At 41.1% G+C, this 25,763-nt stretch overlaps 1 protein-coding gene across 2 annotated transcripts in view; it reads right to left on the bottom strand.

Annotated features, from left to right (window-relative positions):
* Positions 1-25,763, bottom strand: part of vamp2 (vesicle-associated membrane protein 2) — a 125,956-nt gene that overhangs the window by 5,593 nt on the left and 94,600 nt on the right. Inside the window, exons 1-4 of one of the 2 annotated variants that reach the window (XM_087993700.1) lie at positions 14,478-14,557; positions 10,268-10,409; positions 7,147-7,305; positions 1,127-1,178 (exon numbers count right to left, since the gene is read on the bottom strand). In XM_087993700.1, the coding sequence (XP_087849826.1) occupies positions 1,127-1,178; positions 7,147-7,305; positions 10,268-10,409; positions 14,478-14,545 (421 nt within the window). In that variant the 5' untranslated portion in view covers positions 14,546-14,557. Of the gene's footprint in view, positions 1-1,126; positions 1,179-7,146; positions 7,306-10,267; positions 10,410-14,477; positions 14,558-25,763 lie in introns of those variants that run through there. The other variant, XM_087993701.1, reaches the window with a different exon arrangement.

Raw genomic sequence — 25,763 nt, 5'->3', positions numbered from 1 at the left:
AATGGGCATATTCCTGATGACTGCTGTGTTTCTTACCAGTTTGGAGGTGTCGTGAACCATGGGTGAAACCATATTGGTCAGGTTAATGGTCACTAACCTTTATAAACAAAGCCATATTATCAACCCCAAAGTTAAGGTCACAAATCGTGCAGATTGTGACATGTGAAGTTAGCAATAACTTTTAAACTTGTGTGTCAATTGTTTCCTGACTCCAGAACAGGGTTCCATCATGGTTCTGATTCTGAAGTCATCATCCCCATAATGGAGTTAGGAGGCAGGAACTGCTGTCTGCAGACTTGTGAGCTGCAATCTTATTGCTATAAAAATAGCATACTCCAAAACAGGAATGAAGGTAGGAATCCCAGAATTATTCCCAATTCTTTTTACATTATCCTGATATGTCCTTGTCGTGATGGCAAAATTTAGGCTCATGTGTATTTTACATGCTGCTACTGTAACAAAAGCCATCCAGCCACTAAAACTAAAGCTAAAATGGCAAATGAAGCTTAATAAACATCAGACAACTTCAACTGGAAGTCAAGGGCGGGAATCATTCAAATCTCCAGAGTGAGAGCCTCCCATTTAGCAGATCACATCAAAAAAGAGTATCAGCTTGGAAAAGTCCCAAACTGGATAAAGGGGCAGAGAAGAAAAGATCATAACATTTTAAAAAGTAGGAACAGAATCATACCTGTTCTGCTATTCAATCAGATCATGGCGATCTGACTACTTCCGAGAACCCTGGAATCCCTTGTCGATCAAAAATGCGTTGAATGCAGTCGGTAATTTATTAAAGATCTAGTCTCTCTTCTTGGAGAAGAGAATTCTAAAGATAAATGTTCTGCAAATGACTCTCTGAGAGAAGAAATTCCTCCTCATCACTGTATTAAATGGGAGGCCCCTTATTTTCAAACTGTATCCCCAGTTTTAAAATCTCCCACAAAGGGAACATCATCTTGGTATTTACCCTATTTAGTCTCCTCAGAATGTGATAAGCTTCAATAAGAAAGCCTCTCATTCTTATAAATGCCAGTGAGTATTTCTTCAAATCTAAATTAAAGCTATGAGCTAAGACAGCTTGTTTAATTAATGCATAGTTATCATGTATTTCAGACAAGGTACTTACTTATGATAATGATGATAATGAATGCACATATTGCTCCAAGTATAATCATCATCTGAAAGTATGACAACAGAAAAATTAGTTTAGCAGTAAGACCAATGCTACAACATCATAAAGTCAGATTTAGTTAATTTAATTATTTTCTGAATACATTTTATACATCAATCCTCAATCACTTATAGTGATACATGTCACATAAAACATAAATGACTGGAGTTGTTATTGTAGGGTCAATAATGTGCACTTTGCTACAGAGTACTAATGTTGGTTAATACAGAAGTGCTAATAAGAATGGAAGATTGCTGTGTATCTGTCATTTTTACCATTATTGTGGATTTCAGTTTCGCACATACTACATTATGTCACACTTGCAGCACAAAACAAGCCATTTGGCACAACTGGTCTAGGCTAGTATTTATGCTCCACTGGTGCCTCTCAAATTACTCATCAGCAAACTCTATCACCATACCCTTCAAGTCATCTCTTCTCCTAATTTCTCCTCCTGTTCTGAACCCTATCTTCTGAAGTGTATCTATGCTCTTCACCTCAATACTCCTTATAGCAACATGTTCTACATTACTAGCACTTGGGATAGCACAGCAGCTCAGTGGTTAACGCTGCTGCCTTACAGCAGCAGGGACCCGAGTTCAACTGTACCCTTGGGCTGCCTGTGTGGAGTTGGCACACGTCTACATGGACTTCCTCTGGGTGTTCTGGACTCCTCCCATAGTCCAAAGATGTGCAGGTTAGTGGATTAGCTAAATTGCCCATACTGTTTAAGGATGGGCAGGCTAGGTAGAAATGCAGGGTCTAGGTGGGATGCTGTTCGGAGGGTCAGCACAGGCTGAATGGCCTGTTTCTGCACTGTAGGAAATCTTTAAAAACAGAAACAGAATATTATTTTCAAAAGCCTTTCAAAGGTGTCCAATTTTCAATGTAATCACGTCTTGTCTATAAAACTTCAGTTTGAGTGCTTTGAAAATGTTTTGAGTTGAAACTGTAACTCTGTTTCTCTCTCCACAGATGCCGTATGTCCAGCTCCACGTTTCTGATACTTTCCAAGTTTATTCACATACTAGTCAATCTGTAATGTAAACCAGGTGAAAAATTCTTCAGGTGAAGTGGATTTAGATGTGAAGGACATTTGGACCATGATAGAAAGAGGTCATTCAGTCCTAATTCTAAAGTCATATACTCAACCTAAATACTTAAATAATTATAACATTATAATGGTCATGATTTAATATCAAAATAGAAGTGGGACTAATGGTGCTTACCATTATCCTTTGCAAATTAGACAGCAACTCAGATGAGCAAAGATGTATAATTAAGCACAAAATTCCATGAGTTCTTGGGCAAGATGCACTCTCTGCATACGCTGTACGAAAGTAATGGCTCACTATTTGGCTCCCATTCTAATGCTGACAAACGACTTTAAATTTTTGAACTAAAGTCAGAGGTGAGCTAAACTTGCCACAAAAAGAGTAACTCTCACTTAGTCCACTTTAAGTTCTTTTTCTATCAGCATGATAATTCTTAACTGAAGCAATCAAGAATCTTTGAATAGTAGCTGATACAAGTGCGGAATCTATGCTTTTATGATTTCAATTATTGTTAGAGGTTTTAAAATGGTTAAAAGTTGATTTTAAAAATAATCATTATTTAACTGGTCTAGGGTGGCATGGTGGCTCAGTGGTTAGCACTGCTGCCTCACAGCACCAGAGACCCAGGTTTGATTCCAGCCATGGGCCACTTTCCTGTGGAGTTTGCACATTCTCCCCGTGTCTGTGTGGGTTTCCTCCAGGTACTCCAGTTTCCTCCCACATTCCAAAGATGTGCAGGTCAGGTGAATTGGTCATGCTAAATTGTCCATAGTTGTTAGGTGCATTAGTCAGAGGAGAGTGGGTTACTCTTCAGTGGGTCGGTGTGGACTTGTTGGGCTGAAGGGCCTGTTCTCACACTGTAGGGAATCTAATCTAATCAAAAAACTGCAACATTAAGGGACTTGGGAGTATTTGTAATAAAACACAGAAAGCTAGCACACAGATGCAGCAGGTAATCAGGAAGGCAAATGGAGTAATCACTCTTATTTCATATGAGTTGGATTATCAGAGTAGAGAAGTCTTATTGCAACTGTACACAGTGCTGGTGAGACCACGTCTAGATTACTGTGAGAAATTTTGGTCTCCTTATTTAAGGAAATATATCATTTAACCTGAAACAGTTCAGAGAAGGTTCATAAGGATGATCCCTGGTATGGAGCATTGTTTTTTGAGCAAAGGCTGAACAGGCTGGTCAGTACAGACATGGTGGGTCAAAGGGCCTGTTCCTGAGCTGTGTTATTCTATAGTCTCATTGAAACATATTGGATTTTTAAGGGGCTCGACACGAAAAATCCTGGGAGGGAAGATGTTTCCCCTCGTATAATCCTGGAATCCCTACAGTGCATAAAGAAATGATTCAGTCCATCAATTCCACACCAAACCTTGGTGAGATGCTCATCAGAGGTTTGGTGTGGAATTGATGGACTGATATATTTCCTCAAATAAGGAGACCAAAATTTCTCACAGTAATCTAGACGTGGTCTCACCAGCACTGTGTACAGTCGCAATAAGCCTTCTCTACTCTGATACTCCAACTCATTTGGAGTACCCCAGCCCCCTACCCTATCCCCTAACTGCTTCAGGTTAAATGATATATTTCCTCAAATAAGGAGACCAAAATTTCTCACAGTAATCTAGACGTGGTCTCACCAGCACTGTGTACAGTCGCAATAAGCCTTCTCTACTCTGATACTCCAACTCATTTGGAGTACCCCAGCCCCCTACCCTATCCCCATAACCCTGCATTTACCCTGGCTAACCCTAGCCTGCGCATTTCAGGACACTACAGACAATTTAACATGGCCAATTTACCTACCTGCATGCCTTTGGGCTGGGGGAGGAAAGCAGAGCACCAGATGGAAACCCATGCAGATGAAGGAAGAACATGCAAACTCTACAGAAACAATTGCTCAAGGCTAGACTCAAACCTGGATCCCTAGTTCTGTGAGGCAGCACTGCAAACCACTGACCCACTCTCATGGTAGAGTCTTAGAGCAGAAAGCATAGTTTCAGAATAAAGGCCGTCAATTTAAGCCTGAGATGAGGAGGAATTTCTTCTTTCAGAGGGTAGTAACTCTTTGGAACTCCTTTGCTATAGAGAACTGTGGGGGTGGAAGAAGAGTCCTTGTGTATATTTAAGGCTGAGATGATTAGATTCTTCATCAGTTGGGGAATCAAAGGTTATGGGAAAAGGGTAGGAGGATGGATGTGAGGAATGTCCGATCAACCATGATCCTGTTGAATGGTGGAATGGGCTTGAGGGACTGAATGGCTTACTCCTGTTCCTATTTCTTATGGTCTCCCTAAATCCAATTGATTTTCTCAGTCTATCTGACACAGAATTGAACTCTGGATTCTAGTTTGCATTCCCTGGTTTAGACCCTGTTTTTCCCAATAATAATTTTCAACCTGATTGATTAAGGAGATGCAGTTATTTGCCTTGATCATATCGGTCCTAGATCTCTTATTGAGGGCACAGTGCAGGTTAGATCTCCCACTTACAGCAGCATGTTTTGCGAAAGTTCATTGAAATTAGACCCACAAGAGAAGTCTAACTATTTGCTGGTTATTTAAATTCTGGCACATTACTATGGATAGTTGAATACCAACCCAAACAACAGCTTGGCAAGTGGAAAAGAAGCATTGGTATAGTATAATAGTCTCTCTGAAGTAGACAGTGAGAGATAACATAGCACCATCACTAAGAGGTGGCTGGAATTACAGTGTTAAATGTTTCCTTTACAAAAATGGAAACAGAAGGTTTCTAGTGGGAAAAAGAAAGTTGACACAAAGATGTCATAGGAAACAAAGTTTTATAGGGAAGAAGTGTATGTAATTGCTATTGATATTCATTTGGTTGTAATCACTTAGATAATTATTGTGACAAAATTCTGATTGCCAACATTCTTTCTTTCAAAAGCAACAGGTTAGATCTTCTAATTTGCTTCTCTGTGCTCAGGTTAATTTTGTCAAAATGATTGCTTATTATCTGTTTTACAGATAATCTGTGTGAATAAAAGTCTACACAAGCTTTCACAAGCTACACGAGCTTTTTCAGCTTTTATAGATTTAACTGCTGGTACAAATTTTGTGTTACATGACTCTGATTCTAGAAAGATTGTGACTCTTACTGTAGCAGTGGATCACTTGACTTCAATATGCAAAAAGGTTTGAACTAATCACATCCATGACATAACCTTGATAATTTGTGCTCACATTGCTGACATGAGAATAGCAGAAAAAAGGTCCTTGAATTTGCTTCCAAACACTTGAAGGTCCTGTTTCTCTAAAATTGCAGCAATCTCACAGTGGATAGTAGATCCCACATGACACAAAACATCTAATACAAATTAACTGGTTTTAAGTAAAGTATTGAATTATTAAAAGGTAAAAATGAGTGAAAGAATAGAATAGGAAAATTTTAACAAAGGTAATATTTCTCCAGTTGCAAGAACGTCATAAGTAGTGTTTTGTTTTAAAATTTGAGAGACATGTCAGAAAAAAACTCCAACTATTTAACAATTTGTGTTTACTTTTGAAGTAAAGCTAGTCTTGACATTTAAAAGGATTTATTCCTTCAACATTATTATGTTTTACTTTTTATGACTGAATTCATAAACTATGTGATAAATTTTGTGAAAATAATCTTACTCAATTAAACATAATATCAAGCCTGCAACAGTAAACATTTTGATTGCATTCAAAATGGTTTTAAATACGTTATTTAACAGAAGATTTGGGCAAATTCAGGACTGTAACAAAATTTAGAAGTTTAAATGTCATTCCTGAAAAACTGACATTTTGTGGTGGAAGTCTCCCTTTGTTTTTTAAGTGTGGGTGTGTGTGTGTTAGGTGATGGTACAGCTAAAGAACCCAGCAAGATAACACCCAATTTCAGCATATAAGAACTGCTGAGCAACTATCTCACCCTATCAGTATGAGTCACCAGACACTGCTGGCCAAAGAGAGGGCAGCAACATCAGGGTTGCGAAGTCTGCCAGTCGAGGCCTACTCCTTTAGGAATTCTGTGGCGAGATAAGAAATCATTTTTCCATTTTCGTTGCGGGTTGTAGGTGGTTAGGAGAAGCAGGTCACAAGGGTCAGAGGCAAGGACGAGGAATGGCTTTTATAAGAAACATCCTTGCCCTCATTCATACCTCTGACTGTTCCCAGACTGTCCCCAATCTAAGCTGGCAGGCAGTCTGAAATTAGCTGTATTTTCTTCTACGTGGGCAGGCAAGTGTTCAAAGAAGTGGAAAGTTTCGACCTTCAAATGACAATTAATTAATAAATCAAAGGCCTTAATTGCTGGCAAGTTGAAAAACTCCCACATAGATGTCCCTGCCCAGCTTTTAGTTGATGCAGAGTCCAGGGTCAACTAACCCCATTATCTCTCACCATTGCCAGGGACAGGAAATACTTCTTGCAGTTTATGCTTTTCCTCACAGACTTTGAAACTCTTTTCAGCAAAAGAAAGATGGAGAAAGCAGAAACTTGGAATATTTTAAAGGCACAAGCAGCTAGACTTCTGATAAACAAGGTTACGGGAGGAGGGTATGGAGTAGAATATTGGAGTAATCAGATTGGCCATGATCTTATTGATTGGTGGAGCATAGTGGCCTACTGTTGTTCTGAATTCATGTGTCTGTACATTAATGCAAAATCATCCATAATATCATACAGTTGCAGTGTATGCTTGATTTTCGTTTGTAGGCCAGGTATATATAGAATTGCACACATACTGTTAGATAGTTTAATGTACATATATGATAAATATCAATATTTGTACATCTTTTAACCTTCTGTAATATGGAAACTAAAACACATTTATCACCCACTGATGCCGAGTTCCTTACATTATGCTTCCAGGCATTGCTCAGTTTGAGAGTATATAATATTCTGTTGGTTCAAACTTCTCACCTTGCAGTTTTTCCACCAATACTTCCTCTTCAGCTTAGCAGCACTTGTTTCAAATTGTGATGCTCCAGCTTGGAGAGCATCTGCCCGGTCATCAAGCTCTGATAGCTTCTGATCTCGCTCGAGGACTTTGTCCACATTCACTCGCATGATGTCCACCACCTGGAAAGAACAGAACATTTCCCAGTGTCTCACTCTCATATACGTTTATTATTTTACTGCTGTCTCAATGCACTGTGTTAATCTTCAAGAGAGTTCCACGGCTTTCACAGGGCTTGGAAGGTGGAGAAATGCACTGTTGTGACAGAGTTATATAGTTCAGCTACAGGTCTTGGCAGGACACGTTCCATTCCATCCATGCACTCTTATAGTTCTTGGCTGGCTTTGCAGCCCTGGTGGAGACACCATTCTGTAGATGAGACATTAAACTCAGGCCCTGTTTATCTCCTCAGATAGATATAAAAGATCCCATAACAATGTTCAAAGAATAACAACTGTATTCTACCTGCATCCTAGTCAATATTTATCTGTTAACTAAAACCACTGAAACCAATTTGTGTTCATTTACTTCATTTTGTTTGTGGAGCGTTATTGGGGAAAAACTGTTGATGCATTTCCTGCATTATAACAGTGACTACACTTCAAAAGTATTTCATTGGCTGTGAAGAAGTTAGGGAAGTAAGGTTTGGAAAGGTGCTATATAAATGCAAGAGATTTTTATTTTTAAAAACCTGTGCATTAAACAGGAGCATACGTTTTCTAGTATTACTTCTCAACTTGGAACTTCACTGTACAACTTCTCCTAACTCACAGGCCTACAAGACAAATACCCATCACCCTGACATATTTCAGTATCTATGTATGTCTTTCTACCCATGTCAACACTCCATTGTGTGTTGTTTGTTGTAAAGGAAAGAAGAGCATACAACACAATAGAGGGGACCAAAACAGAGAGTGAATGAAGAAAACTTTGCCTCTCCACATCTAGGGATGTCAAAGCCCTGAAAATGTTTCACTCAACCGATCCCAAGTGTAACAGCCATTATTTATCTGACTGAGGGAAGAGGTGATTCCTCCGTTGCAAACGTTTGCACTTCAGTAGGTGATGGCTGAGATTTTTAAGGTTACGAATTGCAGTGCCAGACTGCACAATGTCCCTCACACCAACATCTTCATGCTTGAGAATGTCCAGCAGTCTCTGGATCCAATGAAGTAGCATGATATCAGGTCAAATATAGGCAAGGAAACTGCCTGATCATTTTTCAATGTCTTCATACCAAACTGCTTCACCTCACACTTTTTGAACATCATCTAAGAAAAACACTTGACTGGTACAACATGCACAAATGTTCACTCCCTTCACCACCGGTGTTCAGTAATAGCTATGTGTATACCATCCAAAAGATGCACTATCAAAATTTAACAAGGCTGCTTAGACAGCACCTTCCAAACCCACAACCACTACCATTTAGAAGGACAAGGGCAGCAGTTACATGGGAATAAAACCTACAATCTCCAAGTCATTCACTATCCAGACTTGAAAATATATTGCCTATCCTTCAGTGCTATTGAGTCAAAATTTGGAACTCCCTCCCTAACGACATTTTGGGTATACCCACACCAAATAGATAGCAGTAGTTCAGGTAGACAGCTCACCGCCACTTTCTCAAAGGCAACTATGGATTGGTAATAAAGGCTGGCCCAGCCAGCAAAGCCCACAACATATGAATTAATAAACCAAATTGTCCAACTGGATATAATTTTGATTTAACAGACAGGGAAGGAGTAGGGAGCATCAGTCCATTAGTCAAAAACATTTACGATTTAATGTCAGAAACTGTTCATATATTTTCCTGTAATTTCAGATGCAAGAAAAAGAAAACTAAGTTTACAGCAGATAATCTATGCCCTCTTCACGATTGATGAATTCCATCAATATATTGTGCTGTTTACAATTGTTTAAAAGCATAGGCTTTAAATATGTGTCTTTTAAACAGACTATTTCAAAAACAATTGAAAATATGTGTGTTTTAGAAATGTTAAAATCTTAATGGACCAGCAGCGAAAGAAGTCAAATTTGTTACCTATGAAAAATGTAGGCCTTAAATGTTCGAAAATGTCTCAATATTCTCCAAACAGCACAATGAGACAACATTTGAAATCAATAAAATGCGAGTATTGCAAGCACATTTGCAAGCAAATATGTTTATGACCTATATAAATTAGGTCTGTGTGTAGGTAATTCTCAGAGGCCAATAGTTTTTACAACATTTTTTGTTGTCAGCCACACCACCTCACATGGAAACATAGGGCCACCTAGTGACTGACTTACAAAAGTGGCAGAATGCTGAAAAGATTTCAGGCCAAGAAGTGGAGTTCATTCATTACTATGCACATATTGTGTTCAGACATATACTGGAATTTTAACCTTTGTTTTTATACCTTAGTTCTTTTTTGGAAGAGGCGATTAAGGGCATATTCCTAGACAGTTGTCAACGGAATGTACTCAGAGAAGTAGTATGCTGTTTTGGCTTATCTTTCCACAGTGCCGAACAGTGTGGTGCGGGAAAAGCAGAGTCGGTCAGGCTGCATCTGAGGAGCAGGAGAATCAACATTTTGGGAATAAGCCCTTCATTGATTCTCCTGCTTCTCGGATGCTGCCCGACCTGTTGTGCTTTTCCAGCGCCACACTTTTCAACTCTGATCATCGGCATTTTACACAGTGCCTCTGGCAGTTCGGCTTTTATTGAAACCGTTAAAGTGTGGAGCTGGAAAAAGCATAGCAGGTCAAGCAGCATGAGAGGAGCCAATGTTTCAGGTCGGAACCTTTCATTAGGACTACCTTTATTGGAACTTCAGGTTTGCTAATTTCATGCAATACTCCGACTAATCCTGCTCTAAAATCTTTCCACTGCAGAAACCATACTTTGGTTATGGACATGTTTTGAAGTGTTTGTAAAAGCTCCTTTTGTGCACATGAAAAGAATGATGAGGCATCTGATTATAATTTTAAAACCACCCCCTTTGTCCATTCTTGTGTGTCATATCTCAAATCAACTAAATCAAATGTCAATGGGCTAAAGTTTCCTTTTTCCCCACACAGCCCCAGTGGAAATGAATTTACCTCATCGACTTGAGCCTGTGTTTGCTGCAGCCTTCTGTTGCTGGTGGTATTGACTGGTTGTGTAGGTCCTCCATCTCCTGGATTTCCTGGCCCTCCTGGTGGACCTCCTGCAGGAGCAGCAGCAGCTTGGGATGGGGCTGACCTACAAACCAAAGTAAAACAGATCTCTTGTTGACAATACGGTACCAGCATTTCATGTGGATGACAAGTCACTGAACTTAGCATTCCTGAAACAGGTAAACCGATAAGGCTGTGGGGGCATTTTACAGCCAAAAGCAGATCACCACTGAAGGTCGAATTATTGAAAAATGAACTATTTTCAGGTATCATGATGAAACTCTTATTCATCCATGGAGGTGAACTCCATTTTACTTCAACCAAAATAAACTCAAATCCACTGAGCTAGTCAAATGAAGTTTAATTCTTCAGTTTTAATTCCAAACGTTGACTCCAAAGTTTTTGCCTTAATAAAGAAGACGTTGACAGTTTCAGTCTGCTTCGTAATTATGTTTTCTGAGCCATAATTTCATAAGTCTGGAGGAGAAAAACAGTCAGACCACAGAAAGGGAAGAGGGGAAGGATATTTTGTAGAGGAGTTAGGGCCATGATGCTTGGGTCAAACTAGATCCCAGCCCATGTTGGAAATTGTTGCCCAATATGAGTTTCAAGGAAGTGGTTTAATGAAGAAAGGAGGGACAGCCTCCCGATATTGAAGAGCGAATAGGAGATCGCTCCAGCACTGTTCATTTCTGGAGTATATTCATACCTGAGGAGCTTTCCTTTCTTTTGTGGGTACATCACATCAAAGTCATGTTAATGAATACTTTATATTAGAATACTTGTGTTGGTTACCAGTATTCTTGGTAGGAAAAAGTGTACAGAGATAAATGGAGTTTAATTTTGGTTAATTGCAAATGATCAAATCCTGATCTATTTTACAGATTAAAAAGACTCCCACTCAACAACTTATATTTATACATCATTGTATAATGATGACATTTAACAGAATATAAAGAATTCCAAATTGTGTGACAGGAATAATGTCAAGCAAGCTACAACCATGAGCTGAATAAGGAGATGATGACCCAGATTTTGCAGCCCCAATACAGGTGAACAGGAATGTTGTCATTGAGACCTGGGCGTTTGTACTTGCACTAAAACCTGTAGATTGCTGCACACCTCATTAGCTCCAGAGAACTCTCCATAGGACACCTTAGTGTATCATTCTGTAAAGCGGCAGCTCTCCATAGTTTGTCAATTTGGGAAGATGATCAAAACATAGCTTGGTCTAAAACATAGTGGTGTGGTTTTGTGTGTAGTTACACAAATTTACCTATCTCACACTAGGTATACAGACTGTTTATTTGAGGATCAGTAATGAGATTGCTCAGCAGGCAGACTTGTTCCAATAGCTCATCAACTAGAACAAAGAGAACAAAGAAGAACAAAGAAAATTTACAGCCCAGGAACAGACCATTTAGCCCTCCAAGCCTGAGCCAATCGAAATCCACTGTCTAAATGTGTCACCCAATTCCTAAGCATCTGTATCCCTCTGCTCCCCACCTATTCATGCATCAGTCCAGACGCACCTTAAATGAATTAATCGTGCCTGCATTTACTACCTCTGCTGGCAACGTGTTCCAGGCACCTACCATCCTCTGTGTAAAGTACTTGCCGTGTGTATCCCCCTTAAACTTTTCACCTCTCACCTTGAAAGCATGGCCTCTCATTATTTAATCCTTTATCCTGGGAAAAAGCTTATCTCTATTTACCCTGTCTATACCCTTCATGATTTTGTAGACCTCAATCAGGTCCCCCTTCAATCTCCTTTTTTCTAATGAAAACAAACCTAACCTATTCAACCTCTCTTCATAGCTAGCACCTTCCATATCAAACAACATCCTTGTAAACCTTCTCTGCACCCTCTCCAAAGCATCCACATCCTTTTGGTAATGTGGCAACCAAAACTATACACAGTATTCTAAATGTGGCCGAATCAATGTTGTGTACAATTTTAACATGACTTGCCAGCTCTTCTACTCAATACCCCGTCTGATGAAGGCAAGCAGGCCATACATCTTTTTGACCACTCTATCCACCTGTGCTGCAACCTTCAGGGTACAATGGACCTGAACTCACAGATCTTTCTGCTCATCAACTTTTCCCAAGGCTCTTCCGTTTACTGTATAATTCACTCTAGAATTAGACTTTCACCTCACATTTGATTGGATTGAACTCCATCTGCCACTTCTCCACCCAACTCTCTAATCTATCTATATTCTCCTGTATTCTTTGACAGTCCCCTACGCTTTCTGCTACTCCACCAATCTTTATGTCATCTGCAAACTTGCTGATCATACCAACATTGCCCTCTTCCAGATCATTTATGTATATCATAAATAACAGTGGCCCCAGCACTAATCCCTGTGGAACACAACTGGTCACCTTTCTCCATTTTGAGAAACTCCCTTCAACTACTACACTCTGCCTCCTGTTGCTCAACCAGGTCTTTATCCACCTAGCTAGAACACCCTACACACCATGTGACTTCACTTTCTCTGTTAGTATACCATGGGGGACCTTATCAAATGTGGACTTGTTGGGCCAAAGGACCTGTTTCCACACTGTACGGAATCTAATCTAATCTAAAATGCCATACTAAAGTTCATGTATATGACATTAATACTGTAACTACTGTTACAGGGAAGCACAGCTATACTCGGAGAAGTTTCACTTGTTCAACACTTTTCTATCACCTTTTCTCCTTTCAGGCGCTCTTTAAATGCTACCTGGTGTCTTAACACTGGAACGAAAAATGCTAACAAGCAGGATGTTGAGCATGTGATTAGTAGCCAATGCCAGGCTAGAATTGCAGCATATAATGTTAGACAGCAGTTGATGAACTATTTTATTTTCTATCAGCATATTGCTACTAAAATTCACAAAGGGATAGGTTGGCAAGATCAGAGTCATACAGCACGGAAACAAACCCTTCGGTCCAATGATAACTATCTTCTCCAACCCAAAATGGTCATGATAATTTTGCTCTGCATGATATTGTAAGCCTGTTGATAGTATTAGAAATAAAGCATACAATGTATGCCCAATAATTATGCATAATATGCACCACTAGGGTGCACCCCTAACCTTAGGAGGGTTCATAAAACAGCATCGGAATAAGATTTTAGAGGACTGAATTTCCACTAACTAGCCCACTGTTTTCTCTACATGGTAACTACTATGCAACTGCTTGGAAGAAAAGGTTGAATCTGATAATTACAATTCCCATTTAGTAAAAAGTGGGAGGAACATCCAGTTATATGTATAATGTTGTTTGAAAGAATATACACAAGTCTTTATGACAATAGTAAGCTGTTCCTAAACCAAGCGTCTCTGAGATTCACTGGGGAATTCCATAGAAATATAAATCCTAACTACAACCCACAAAGCCAAGAACTCAGGCTATTGTTAAACGGCTTCATCCCTCCTATCTTTGTAATTTCCTCTAGCATCATTGCACAGATCATTGCACTTCTCCAATTCTGTCCACTTGAGCATCTCTGATTTTCATTGCTCCTCTGATGGCTCTGAATTTCCCTCCCTAAAGCTTTCCTCCTTTATGAATCTGACTAGAACTATCAGGTCACAAGGACTCCAAGTAGCCCATTCTGGATGGAGAGAGGGAGTAAATGGTTAAAATAAGATTGAAAATGGATGTGCAAACTGAGACGTACATTTGATCTGCATTTGTTAGTTGAATTGTAGGAAGGACACCATTACAGCGTTGCCTGCTCATTTAAATAGGTTTAATGTGTACTCAGCACTTAAATTGTAACTTCCTAGCACCACGGCATGGTGGCACCAGGGCGGCACGGTGGCTCAGTGGTTAGCACTGCAGCCTCACAGCTAGGGACACAGGTTTGATTCCAGTCTTGGGTGAATGTCTGTGTGGAGTTTGCACATTCTCCCTGTGTCTGTGTGGGTTTCCTCCGGGTGCTCTGGTTTTTTTCCCACAGTCCAAAGATGAGCAGGTCAGATGGATTGGCCATGCTAAATTGCCTATAATGTTAGGTGCATTAGTCAGAGGGAAATGGGTTACACTTTAGAGTGTCGGTGTGGACTTGTTGGGCTGAAAGGCCTGTTTCCACACTGTAGGGTATCTAATCTAAACTACTTCTGAAGCTAGTCTACATGTTTTAAAGGGACATACCTTGTGACTGGCTCTGGCAGTTGGACAGATAATGAATCAACTTTGGGAAACAATGAAGAATGGCACATGGTGTGGAGAGCAGGCTCCAAGGCTTTTCAGTGCTGCATTAGAGATCTTGGTGGAAGAAGTGGAAAGAAGGCGAGATGTTCTGTTATTCAAGGGGGTATGCACCCTTCAATCGTATGCTCCGAAGACAAAGGGAGCAGATAGCTGAGGAGGGCAATACCAAGGGTCAAGCTGCAAGCATCTCACAAGAGTGACAAAGGTCTGTAAATGTATCTTCAAATGCTATAGTTCACTAGCTGGACTACTAACCTCAGATACTGCGCGATTCAACACACCCCCATTACTGATCTACCAACAATCTCTGTTAATCAGATCTCATGCCTCATATTCAGGTCATTTTACCTCAAACTCATACACTTGGTTCTGCTGCAAGCAGATCCAAAGCTATTCAACCAGGAGGGCCACATCTCCCAACAAATTGCATTGCTCTCATTGACACACTTCCCCTCTGTCTTGTGGGATTGGGTAGCATGACTGTACGTAGCAATAGTGAACCAGAGATAGAAAGCCATACCTCTGCCAACTGGAAATGGTCCTATCTGTTGTGTAATGGTCATGGCTGAGACCAAGACCATGGTCAGTGGTGGGACTGAAACCAAAGATGATAGTACCCATAAGCTTAGCTCTTGATTGCCTTCAGCCTAGGGTCTTAAATGTGGCAAGTTAGCTAGTTGTTGTGTTGGTTTTAATTTTCCAAAATTGCCATGATTTGGGAAAGGCATTGTTAGATTGGAAAATAATGAATGTAACTCCTTCATTTAGAAATGGAATGAGATGGAAAGCAGGAAATTACAGGCCAGCTAGCTTAACACCTGTCTCAGGAGGGATATTAGAAATGATTGTCAGAGCACTTAGAAAGCTTCAAGGTGATCTGGCAGAGTCAGCATTATTTTGTGAAAGGAAAATCTTGTGTAACCAACTTACTGAAGTTCTTTTAAGGAGTAACATGTGCTATGGATGAAGGACAGCAAGTGGACATGTTGAACATGGATTTCCAAAGGCATTTGTTAAGGTGTCACTTTATAGGTGTTGTGGATGACAACAGCCTATGGTGCACATGGTAAAATATTTACATGGAAGAAGACTGGCTAGCTGATAGAAAACAGACAGAAGGCATAAAATTGAAAATGGCTGTACAGACTGGCTCATTTTCTGGTTGGCAAGATAAATCAAGTGGTGTGCCACAGGTATAAGTGCTAAGGTCTCATCTTTTTACAATGTATCTAAATGACTTGGATGAAAGGACAGAAGGTATGGTTGTTGATGACACAAAGATAGGTGCAAAGTAATTTGTGAAGAGGATATAAAGTACGCTGCAGAGAGACATAGATAAGGTGAGTGGACAAAGATCTGGCAACTGGAGTTAACATGGGAAAATGTGAAATTATCAATTTTAACAGGAAAAATACACAAGAAGCATATTATCTATATGGCATAATTGTAAGACGTCAGTCAATTACAATTATAGATATTCTACTAAACTATTCAAATGCATTATAGCACACCTCTGGAGCAAGTGGAACTCAAACCCAGACCTCCTGGCTCAGAAATGAGGACACAACCACTGCATCACAAGAGTTCCTTCAATTACAATTAAAGGTTGACATGAGAGAGCCAGTCTAAAGTCCTAAATAATTTTATAGAATGTTATTAATTAGTAGCTCTAAAATTGCATCCATAAGTCAGGAGGCTGTGCTTCAGCTCTAAAAACCATTGGCAAGAAAACTGGAGTACTGTGGACAGTTTTTGTCACCTTACTTAAACAAGCCAGTGTATTGAAGTAGCTTGGAGCAGGTTAACGAGACAAATATCTTGTAGGACGAAAAATTGCACCGGCTAAGTCTGTATCTGCTGACATTTAGAGAGCAAGAAACCACTTGATTGAAATATCTAAGTTCCTGAGTGGTCTTGACAGGATGCATGTGGAAAGGATATTTCCTCTCTTGCGAGAATATGGAGTGTGGGGCTGCTGTTTAAAAATAAGGTTTCACTCTTTCAAGACAGAGGTGAGGAAATTTCTTTTCTCACAGAGTCATGAGTCTTTGGAAGTTTTTTAGAGTCATTGTAATAGATCTTACAGCACGGAACCAGACCCTTTGGTCCAAACAGTTCATTTTGAACATAATCCCAAATTAAACTAGTCCCACCTGCATGCCCTGGCCCATATCTCTCCAAATCTTTCCTGTTCATGCACTTATCTAAACATTGTAACTGTACCCACATCCACCACTTCCTCAGGAAGTTCATTCCACATTTGAACCAACCTCTGTAAAAAAATTGCCCTTCATGTCTTTTTTAAAGCTCTCCACTCTCACCTTAAAAATATGCCCCCAGTCTTGAAATCCCCCATCCTAGGGAAAAGACACCCTCCACTGACCCTATCTATATATGTTATGATTTTATAAACCTCTATAAAAGGTCACCACTCAAACTCTTACACTTCAGCAAAATCTCCCAGCCTTTCTTTATAACTCAAACCTTTCATACCTGGCAACATCCTGGTAAATCTCTTCTGAATTCTCTCTAGCTTTGGAAAAGCAGAGGCTTTGAATACTTTTGAGGCAGTGAAGGATAGATTCTTCAGCAGCAAGGGGTTGAAAGGTTATTGGGGATGGATGGGAAAATAAAACAATCAGATTAGGCATAATCTTACTGAATGGTTGAGTTGGCTCCATGGGCCAAATGGCCTACTGTTGCTTTTAATGTGTATCTATGTATACGGCTGTTCTAGCTCTGAAGTGCTGACCAAATCCCTTTGTGCACTTGTGACCCAATCATAATGCAGTGTCCAATAGCTGATATCTCAGTTTCCATTATAGCTCAAGCAGCTGATCCCCATCATCTGATTGCTACAGGAGTTGTTCAGATTGTTACCAGTTCAGACAGCTGATATCATGGTTGTGGATTACAGTACTCATAGACACTTTTGGGAAATGTCTCATTTGTTGTCAAAAGATAGTCCTTGTCAGTCATGAACTCAAAACATTGCAGCATTCCATCATGCACATAATGTACATTGAGAATAAATGTTATTGTTCCGAATTTTGATTGAGATGGAGAATTTATTGTATGCATTGAAATAACTGGACAGGCAGAAGGAAAACATTATTATCCACTGAACAATCGATCATCCAATACAGCTTGTGACCATTGGACAATTTATTGTCAGAAGGTTTTAAATCTTGAAATCTGTTGGCAATGACTGCAATGCCAGACATTTGACAAAGTGCCATTTATTGTGAATAAGTAATAGAATTGTTAGTTAAATGAGTTGATTAATAAAAAAAAAGCTGACACTGCATTTGAGAGCTCAAAGATTAATTTTAGGCACACATCTCTCATACTAGGAGAAAGTGAGAACGGTGCAACAGAGAACAGCAACAGAAAAAGTGTTGAGTACCCTCAATAACTTCTTCCAATCTTCCCACATTCTCCAAACCAAAGGAGTAGCCATGGGCACCTGTGTGGGACCCAGCTATGCCTGCCTGTTTGTCAGGTATGTGGAACAGTCCATCTTGCGCAGTTACACTGGCACCACCTGTTCCTCTGCTACATCGATGACTATCGGCGCCGCCTTGTGCTCCCACATGGAGGTTGAACAGTCCATCAACTTTGCCAACACCTTCCACTCTGACCTCAAATTCATCTGGACCATCTCAGCAATCTCCCTTCTCTCCCTGGACCTCTCCATCACCGTCTCTGGCAACCGACTAATCACAAACATATACTACAAGCCACCGATTCCCACAGCTACCTAGACTACACCACCTCCCACCCTACCTCCTGTAAAAATGCCATCCCTTATTCACAATTCCTCCGCTTCCACTGTATCTGTTCCCAGGATGACCAGTACCACCTCAGAATGTCCCAGATGGCCTCCTCCTTCCATGATTGCAATTTCCCTTCCCATGTAGTTGATGATGGCCTCCAGTGTATCTCCTCCACTTCACTCACCACTGGCCTTGAACCCCACCCCTCTCAACACAACAAGGACAGAAACCCCCTGGTCCTCACCTTCCACCCCACCAACCTCTGCATACAACGCATCATCCTCCACCATTTCCGCCACCTCCAAATGGACCCCACCACCAGGGATATATTTCCATCCCCACCCCTATCAGCATTCTGAAAAGACCATTCCCTCCGTGACTCCCTGTCAGGTCCACACCCCCTGCCAGCCCACACTCCCTGCCATCGCAGGAAGTGCAAAACCTGCACCCACACCACTCCTCTCACCTCCGTCCAAGGTCCCAAGATCTCCTTCCACATCCGTCAGAAATTCACCTGCACCTCTCCCAATATCATATACTGCATCTGTTGCACCAAGGGTGGGCTCCTTTATATTGGGGAGACAGGAGGTTTTCTTGAGATTGTTTCAGAGAACATCTCTGGGACATCCGCACCCACTAACCCCACTGCCCTGTGGCTGAACACTTCAACTCTCCTTCCCACTCCATCAAGAACATGCAGGTCCTGGGCCTCCTCAATGCCTGGAGGAGGAACGCCTTACGTTCCGTCTTGGGACCCCACAACAACACGGGATAAATGTGGATTTCAACAGCTTCCTCATTTCCCCTCCCCCCACATTATCCCAGTCCCAAGCCTCCAACTCGGCACCACCCTCCGGACCTGTCCATCACTGCCCCCTCTGACCTATCACCTTGTCCCTCACTTTCACCCACCTATCGCTTTCCCAGCTACTCCCCCAAACCTCACCCCTCCCATTTATCTCTCAGCCCTGAACCACAAGCCTCATTCCTGATGAAGGGCTTATGCCCGAAATGTCGATACTCTTGCTCTTCGGATGCTGCCTGAATGGCTGTGCTTTTCCAGCACCACACTTATAACATTCATCTCCCATACAGTTGCTTCCACCATGGGCAGAGTCTTTAATGAGAAGAAAGCCATGCTTAAAAAGATGAGAGACGCTACACTTGAGATACAAGGATCACCACAGAGAGGTAGAAGCATTGTGAAGTTTGCAGTACCCATCAGGGAATGTTTATGGTGACATTTGAAGTATGACACAGTAGCAAGTCACCAGTCAAGGACTTGTGTCTTTTTTTTTTCTGTTCATTAGTCCCTTTCTTACTTTGCAATTGTACCTAAACAATCACTTGCAATGTCTTCTCCTGTTCCTGTACCACTATCTTGTGAGTGGCATGGTGGCTCAGTGGTTAGCACTGCTGCTTTACAGTGCCAGGAACCCAGGTTTGATTCCAGCTTTAGGCGACTGTGTGGAGTTTACACATTCTCCCCATATCTGCATACGTTTTTCCCTTAGTCCAAAGGGAGGTTAGTGCAGGTTAGGTGAATTGGCCACGCTAAATTGCCCATAGTATTCAGGGACGTTTAGGTTAGGTGCATTAGTCAGGGATAAATGTAGGGGAATGGGTCTGTGTGGGTTACTGTTTGGAGGGTCAGTGTGGACTTGTTGGGCCAAAATGGCCTGTTTCCACACTGTAGGGATTACATCTCTGGTGTTTCTCAAGACTCTATCCTGATCCTCTGCTATTTATCATCTAAATGTTGTCAATTGGCATGATCACCAGAAAACACTTTAGCTCCCATGTGTACATTATGACACCCAGCTCAACCTCTTCCTCATTTCTCCCACCCTTCCACTGTGTCTAGCTTATTCTTGTCCAATGTGCAGAAATTCAAGTGCTAGATTGGAAGATAATTCTACTTATTAAGCAGTGGACTAATTTCTTTCGCTGATTAGACAAACTCTGTTTCCTGGACATGGACTCTATCACTTTCCCTGACACACTGTTCACAATCGCACTTTGGACCTCAAGGTGAGGTTCCAGCTGTGTGTCTGGGCCACCACCAAGAGTATCTACTTCTGCCTCCTCTGCCTGACTTTATTCCTGCCTCAGTTCACCTGTTGCTGAAACCGTCATGCATGCTTTTATTATTCAAAGAATTCCTGTCGCCCCCATATTACATCCTCTTGATGCCATCAAAACCTCCTGCCTGTGTCCTAATTTGCACTAAGTCCTATCACTTATTTGCTCATTAAGACCATAAGAAATAGGAGTGGAAGTAAGGCCATTCGGCCCATCGAGTCCACTTTGCCATTCAAACATGGCTGATGGACATTTCAATACCACTTACCCGCACTCTCCCAGTATCCCTTAACTCCTTGCGAGATTAAGAATTTATCAATCTCTGCCTTCAAGACATTTAATGTCCTGGCCTCCACTGCGCTCCATGGCAGTGAATTCCACAGGCCCAGCACTCTCTGGCTGAAGAAATGTCTCCTCATTTCCCTTCTAAATTGACCACCTCTAATTCTAAGGTTGTGCCCATGAGTCCTCGTATCCCCGCCTGATGGAAACAATTTCCCAGCATCCACCCTTTCTAAGCCATGCATTATCTTGTAAGTTTCTATTAGATCTCCCCTCAACCTTCTAAACTCTAACGAATACAATCCCAGGATCCTCAGCCATTCATCGTATGTTAGGCCTACCATTCCAGGGATCATCCGTGTGAATCTCTAGTGCCAGTATGTCCTTCCTGAGGTGTGGGGCCCAAAATTGGACACAGTATTCTAAATGGGGCCTAACCAGAGTTTTATAAAGTCTCAGTAGCACATTTCTGCTTTTACATTCCAACCCTCTTGAAATAAATGGCAACTTTACATTTGCTTTCTTAACCATGGACTCAACCTGCAAATCAACCTTTAGGGAAATTACGTCAGAGCTCACAAACAGACTTGCAGATATGGCAATGTCTAGATTTTAAAATTCACAACAGTGTTTTTAGGTTTCTCTCATAGCCTTGCCCCTCCCTATCTCTATAATTCTCTCCAAACTCACAACCCATTAAAGTATCTGTGCTCCACTGATTCTATTCTCTTGAGCATCTCTGGTTTTTATCTAAAGACTGCTGGTGGGCAAATCTTCTGCTACCTGAGTTGGAAGCTCGAGAATTACTTCCATAAACGTTCCCATTAAAGGTCCCATTAAAGGGCGGCACGGTGGCACAGTGGTTAGCACTGCTGCCTCATAGCGCCAGAGACCTGGGTTCAATTCCCGCCTCAGGCAACTGACTGTGTGGAGTTTGCACATTCTCCCCGTGTCTGCGTGGGTTTCCTCCGGGTGCTCCGGTTTCCTCCCACAGTCCAAAGATGTGCAGGTCAGGTGAATTGGCCATGCTAAATTGCCTGTAGTGTTAGGTAAGGGGTAAATGTAGGGGTATGGGTGGGTTGCGCTTCGGCGGGGAGGTGTGGACTTGTTGGGCCGAAGGGCCTGTTTCCACACTGTAAGTAATAAATACAAATTATGTTGTTTTTTAGATATAGTAATTTCACAAATCCTCTTCCATCAGTCACAAGTCAGACTTAAAAGTCATGAGATCTATAGACAGCACTAAGATGTTGCATCGCCTGTTATCCACGACATTGGTGAATTGAGCCAAATGTTTCCCGATCTGGTAATGGATGTGGAACAGAGGGTATTGGTTTTCCCTTTATCTGGTTGATCCAGAAGAATTGGCATACAACACTTCTTTCGGAAAGACAACTTCGGCACTTTGAATCTGGATCGCCAGAACATTACCTGCGTCTTTGGAGTAACACTCCAGTGATAATACCACTATGCCATCACCTCCCCAAACATTGGTTAGGCCACTGTTGGAATATTGTGTGCAATTCTGCTCTCCTTCCTATCGCAAAGATGTTGTGAAACTTGGAAAGGTTCACAAAAGATTTACAAGGATTGAGGATTTGAATAGGCTAGGGCTGTTTTCCCTCGAGCATAGGAGGCTGAGGGGTGACCTTATAGAGGTTATAAGATCATGAGGTGCATGGATAGGATAAATAGACAAAGTCTTTTCCCTGGGTGGAGGAATCCAGAACTAGAGGGCATAGGTTTAGGGCGAGAGGGGAAAGATATAAAAGAGACCTAAGGGGCAACTTTCTCACGCAGAGGGTGGTACGTGTATGGAATGAGCTGCCAGAGGAATTGGTGGAGACTAGTACAACTGCAACATTTAAGAGGCATTTGGATGGGTATATGAATAGGAAGGGTTTGGAGGGATATGGGCCATGTGCTGGCAGGTGGGACGAGATTGGGTTGGGATATCTGGTTGGCATGGACGAGTTGGACCGAAGGGTCTGTTTCCGTGCTATATATCTCTATGACTGTATGACTTTGTCAGCCATAAGCAGCTGTGTATCTGTGAGTTGGTGCTATGGGCTCCATGCTACAAAATATTGAGCAATTATATGAGCAATTATGAGCAATTTTAACAATGGTTGCAACTCGCAAGATTTACAATAACAATTCATAACTGTACTCAAGAGCATGCCCGAATTCATTCCCTCTGTTCCAAACCAATCATTGGACTTTGTGTTATCAGAACATAAGGCAGAGAGATTTGGAGAATCATGCATGAAACAATAGATTCCGCTTAAAAGAGAGTAAACAAGATCATACTCCTATGGGGAATATACTCAATCACATCATAAAATTATTTTCTGCTTAGAATTAGACTCGGTTATAACAGCTCTGCGACAAGCCCATGGAAGCAGTATTCCGGTAACAATATGTCTCTGCAACACTCCCCAAAAAGTGATTGTGTTTATAATTTTGTTGTGTTTATAATTTTGTAGGGAGACTGTTACAAATTCTTTCCTTCACCACAGGATTAGCAAAGCAGCAACTTCTACTATTCAGAGAGCAAGGATGAACAGAAAAGCAGTATAGTGACTCACCTACTGTCATTTTCATCCCTGACAGCGGATAAGTGACAACAGCTCCCTCTCAGTGTCCCTTCCCTCTGACAAATGATCATAAAGACATTTCTGTGTTCAGAAGCAGTGACCTTTCTGGATAATAGCTTCAGACACAACAACTGAAATTTCTTACACACAAGAGACATGTTCATGCAAATCCTTATTTTCTGGTTTATTTAACTATCGGACAAAGCAAAAGGATGATTCTATAGTTAACTGGATTCTATACATTGAAAGCACAGCAGTTGAAATACTAAAGTCCCCACTTCCACTTCATTTTCGAGCAAACACCAGATTAACCAGAGAAGTAGAAAGTCTCAGCCATCTGGGCCCCTACAGTGAATTTTCATCTTCCAACAGTGTTTCTACTGTGGACTGCGTATGGGAGATTAGAAAGATTTGTTCAGCCATGAAACATTTGTGCCTTCGGCGCAATGCAATACTTTATGAGAAGAATGTATTTAGCCACAAAACTTCCTCCATTCATCACTGGACAAAGAAAGCTGCAGCCCATTAATTAACTGTCAGCAGCTGCTCCTCGCCACACTCACACCCACTCAGGGTTCACTTTTAAAGGACAGCTCCACAAACCTCACCAGACATAACTGACAAAAAAAAATTAGCTGGTTTGGTTATATATTAATTTAAGACATTTGCGCATCTCCCATTGTGGGTAGGTTTGAGTCATTGCAGAAGGGGAACCTAGTTTCACAGAACTGATCCAGTGTGTTCAACCGACATGTTGCTTCCTGAAAACTGTCACTCCAGATGTTCAGCTTGTTCCAAGAAGCTGCATCGGTGAGAAGAGGAAAACCAAGGTGAAGTTTTTCTGTTCATTAACTGATATATGTTAAAGCCCTGTTTAACAAGCAGACGGCTAAAATGTTGAGGCACTCTCCACCCACACACATACATACACACACACTCATCTCCCAGCATCTGCCATCTTCTTCAAAAATGCCCTAATTAACATTTCAAGCAAATAGCATCTGGCAATGTGTGTGCATGAATTAATTTATGTACAAAATTTTCAAAAATATTTGTAGTGCTTCTGTGATTTGCTAAGTCAAACTAACGTTTATTTCAAGCTCAATGGGCATAAATTACTGGTATATATTTTGTTTTGTCAATTTATGCCTGACTAAATCACCTATTAAGAGACAAGAGTTTTCAGTAACATTTTCTTAATGTCAAATGTTGCAATTCCCAAAGTAGTTATTCAAAAATTTGTGGATCCATTAACCAGTGGTAATCACACATAGAGGTCAGTTCAAGCGTAGGTAATCATTGTACTCTAGCATTTCAACGGGAATTGCAGTCTGTTGGAGAATTAAAGCAAAGTATAATCAGAGCTGCAGACAAGTGGGCCATGGTTTATTCTTCCTCTGATATATTAGTTGTGATATGGAAGGACTTTGTCCTTCTGGAAAAGAGGTTTTCCACTTGAATAAAGCACAAATCAAAAATAGCCTTAATGTAACAAGATGAAATGGATTTGAATAAATACTCTCTTTGCAGATCAATGGTAAATGTATCTTAATTGTCAGTTCTTTTAGAGTCACACAGAAATAGACCCTTTAGTCCAACTAGTGAATATTGCGTGCAATTCTTGTCTCCTTCCTGTCGGAAAGATGTTGTGAAACTTGAAAGGGTTCAGAAAAGATTTACAAGGATGTTGCCAGGGTTGGAGGATTTGAGCTATAGGGAGAGGCTGAACAGGCTGGGGGTATTTTCCCTGGAGTGTCGGAGGCTGAGGGGTGACCTTATAGAGGTTTACAAAATTATAAGGGGCATGGATAGGTAAATAGGCAAAGCCTTTTCCCTGGGGTCAGGGAGTCCAGAACTAGAGGGCATAGTTTTAGGTTGAGAGGAAAAAGATATAAAAGAGACCTAAGGGGCAATTTTTTCACACAGAGGGTGGTATGAGTATGGAATGAGCTGCCAGAGGAAGTGGTGGAGGCTAGTACAATTGCAACATTTAAGAGGCATTTGGATGGGTATTTGAATAGGAAGGGTTTGGAGGGATATGGACCAGATGCTGGCAGGTGGGACTAGATTGGGTTGGAATATCTGGTCGTCTTGAATGGGTTGGACCTAAGGGTCTGTTTCCATGCTGTACATCTCTAAGGCTCTATTACTCTAGTCCACGCACACCATTTTCCCAAACAAAACTAGTCCCACTTGCTGCATTTGGCCCACATTCCTCCAAAACTTTCCTGTTAGAGTTTTTAAATGACATTTTTTATTGTTCATCAAGGAACCAGCATCAACTCAGAGGCTGATGAGCCAACACATTTTGATCTCCTTATTCTATGTATTGAGAGCAGTTTTGCCGCAATATAGAAGGAAATGCCATTTTGAGGGTGGGGAGAGATGTTGTCTTGCCAAATGTCACTGACACAAAATGGGCTGGATTTTCCAATAAAGCATCAAGACCTCAGACTTGGGCCCATTTGGAAATGCTAAACTTGACCCAC

The sequence above is a fragment of the Chiloscyllium plagiosum genome, unplaced genomic scaffold (genome assembly GCF_037043375.1).
Source record: "Chiloscyllium plagiosum isolate Xiang-an unplaced genomic scaffold, Cpla_swu_hap1 HiC_scaffold_13, whole genome shotgun sequence".
NCBI classification, from domain to species: Eukaryota; Metazoa; Chordata; class Chondrichthyes; order Orectolobiformes; family Hemiscylliidae; genus Chiloscyllium; species Chiloscyllium plagiosum.
The sequence above is the reverse complement of the archived record's forward strand: the minus strand, read 5'-3'. Positions and strand labels throughout refer to the sequence as shown.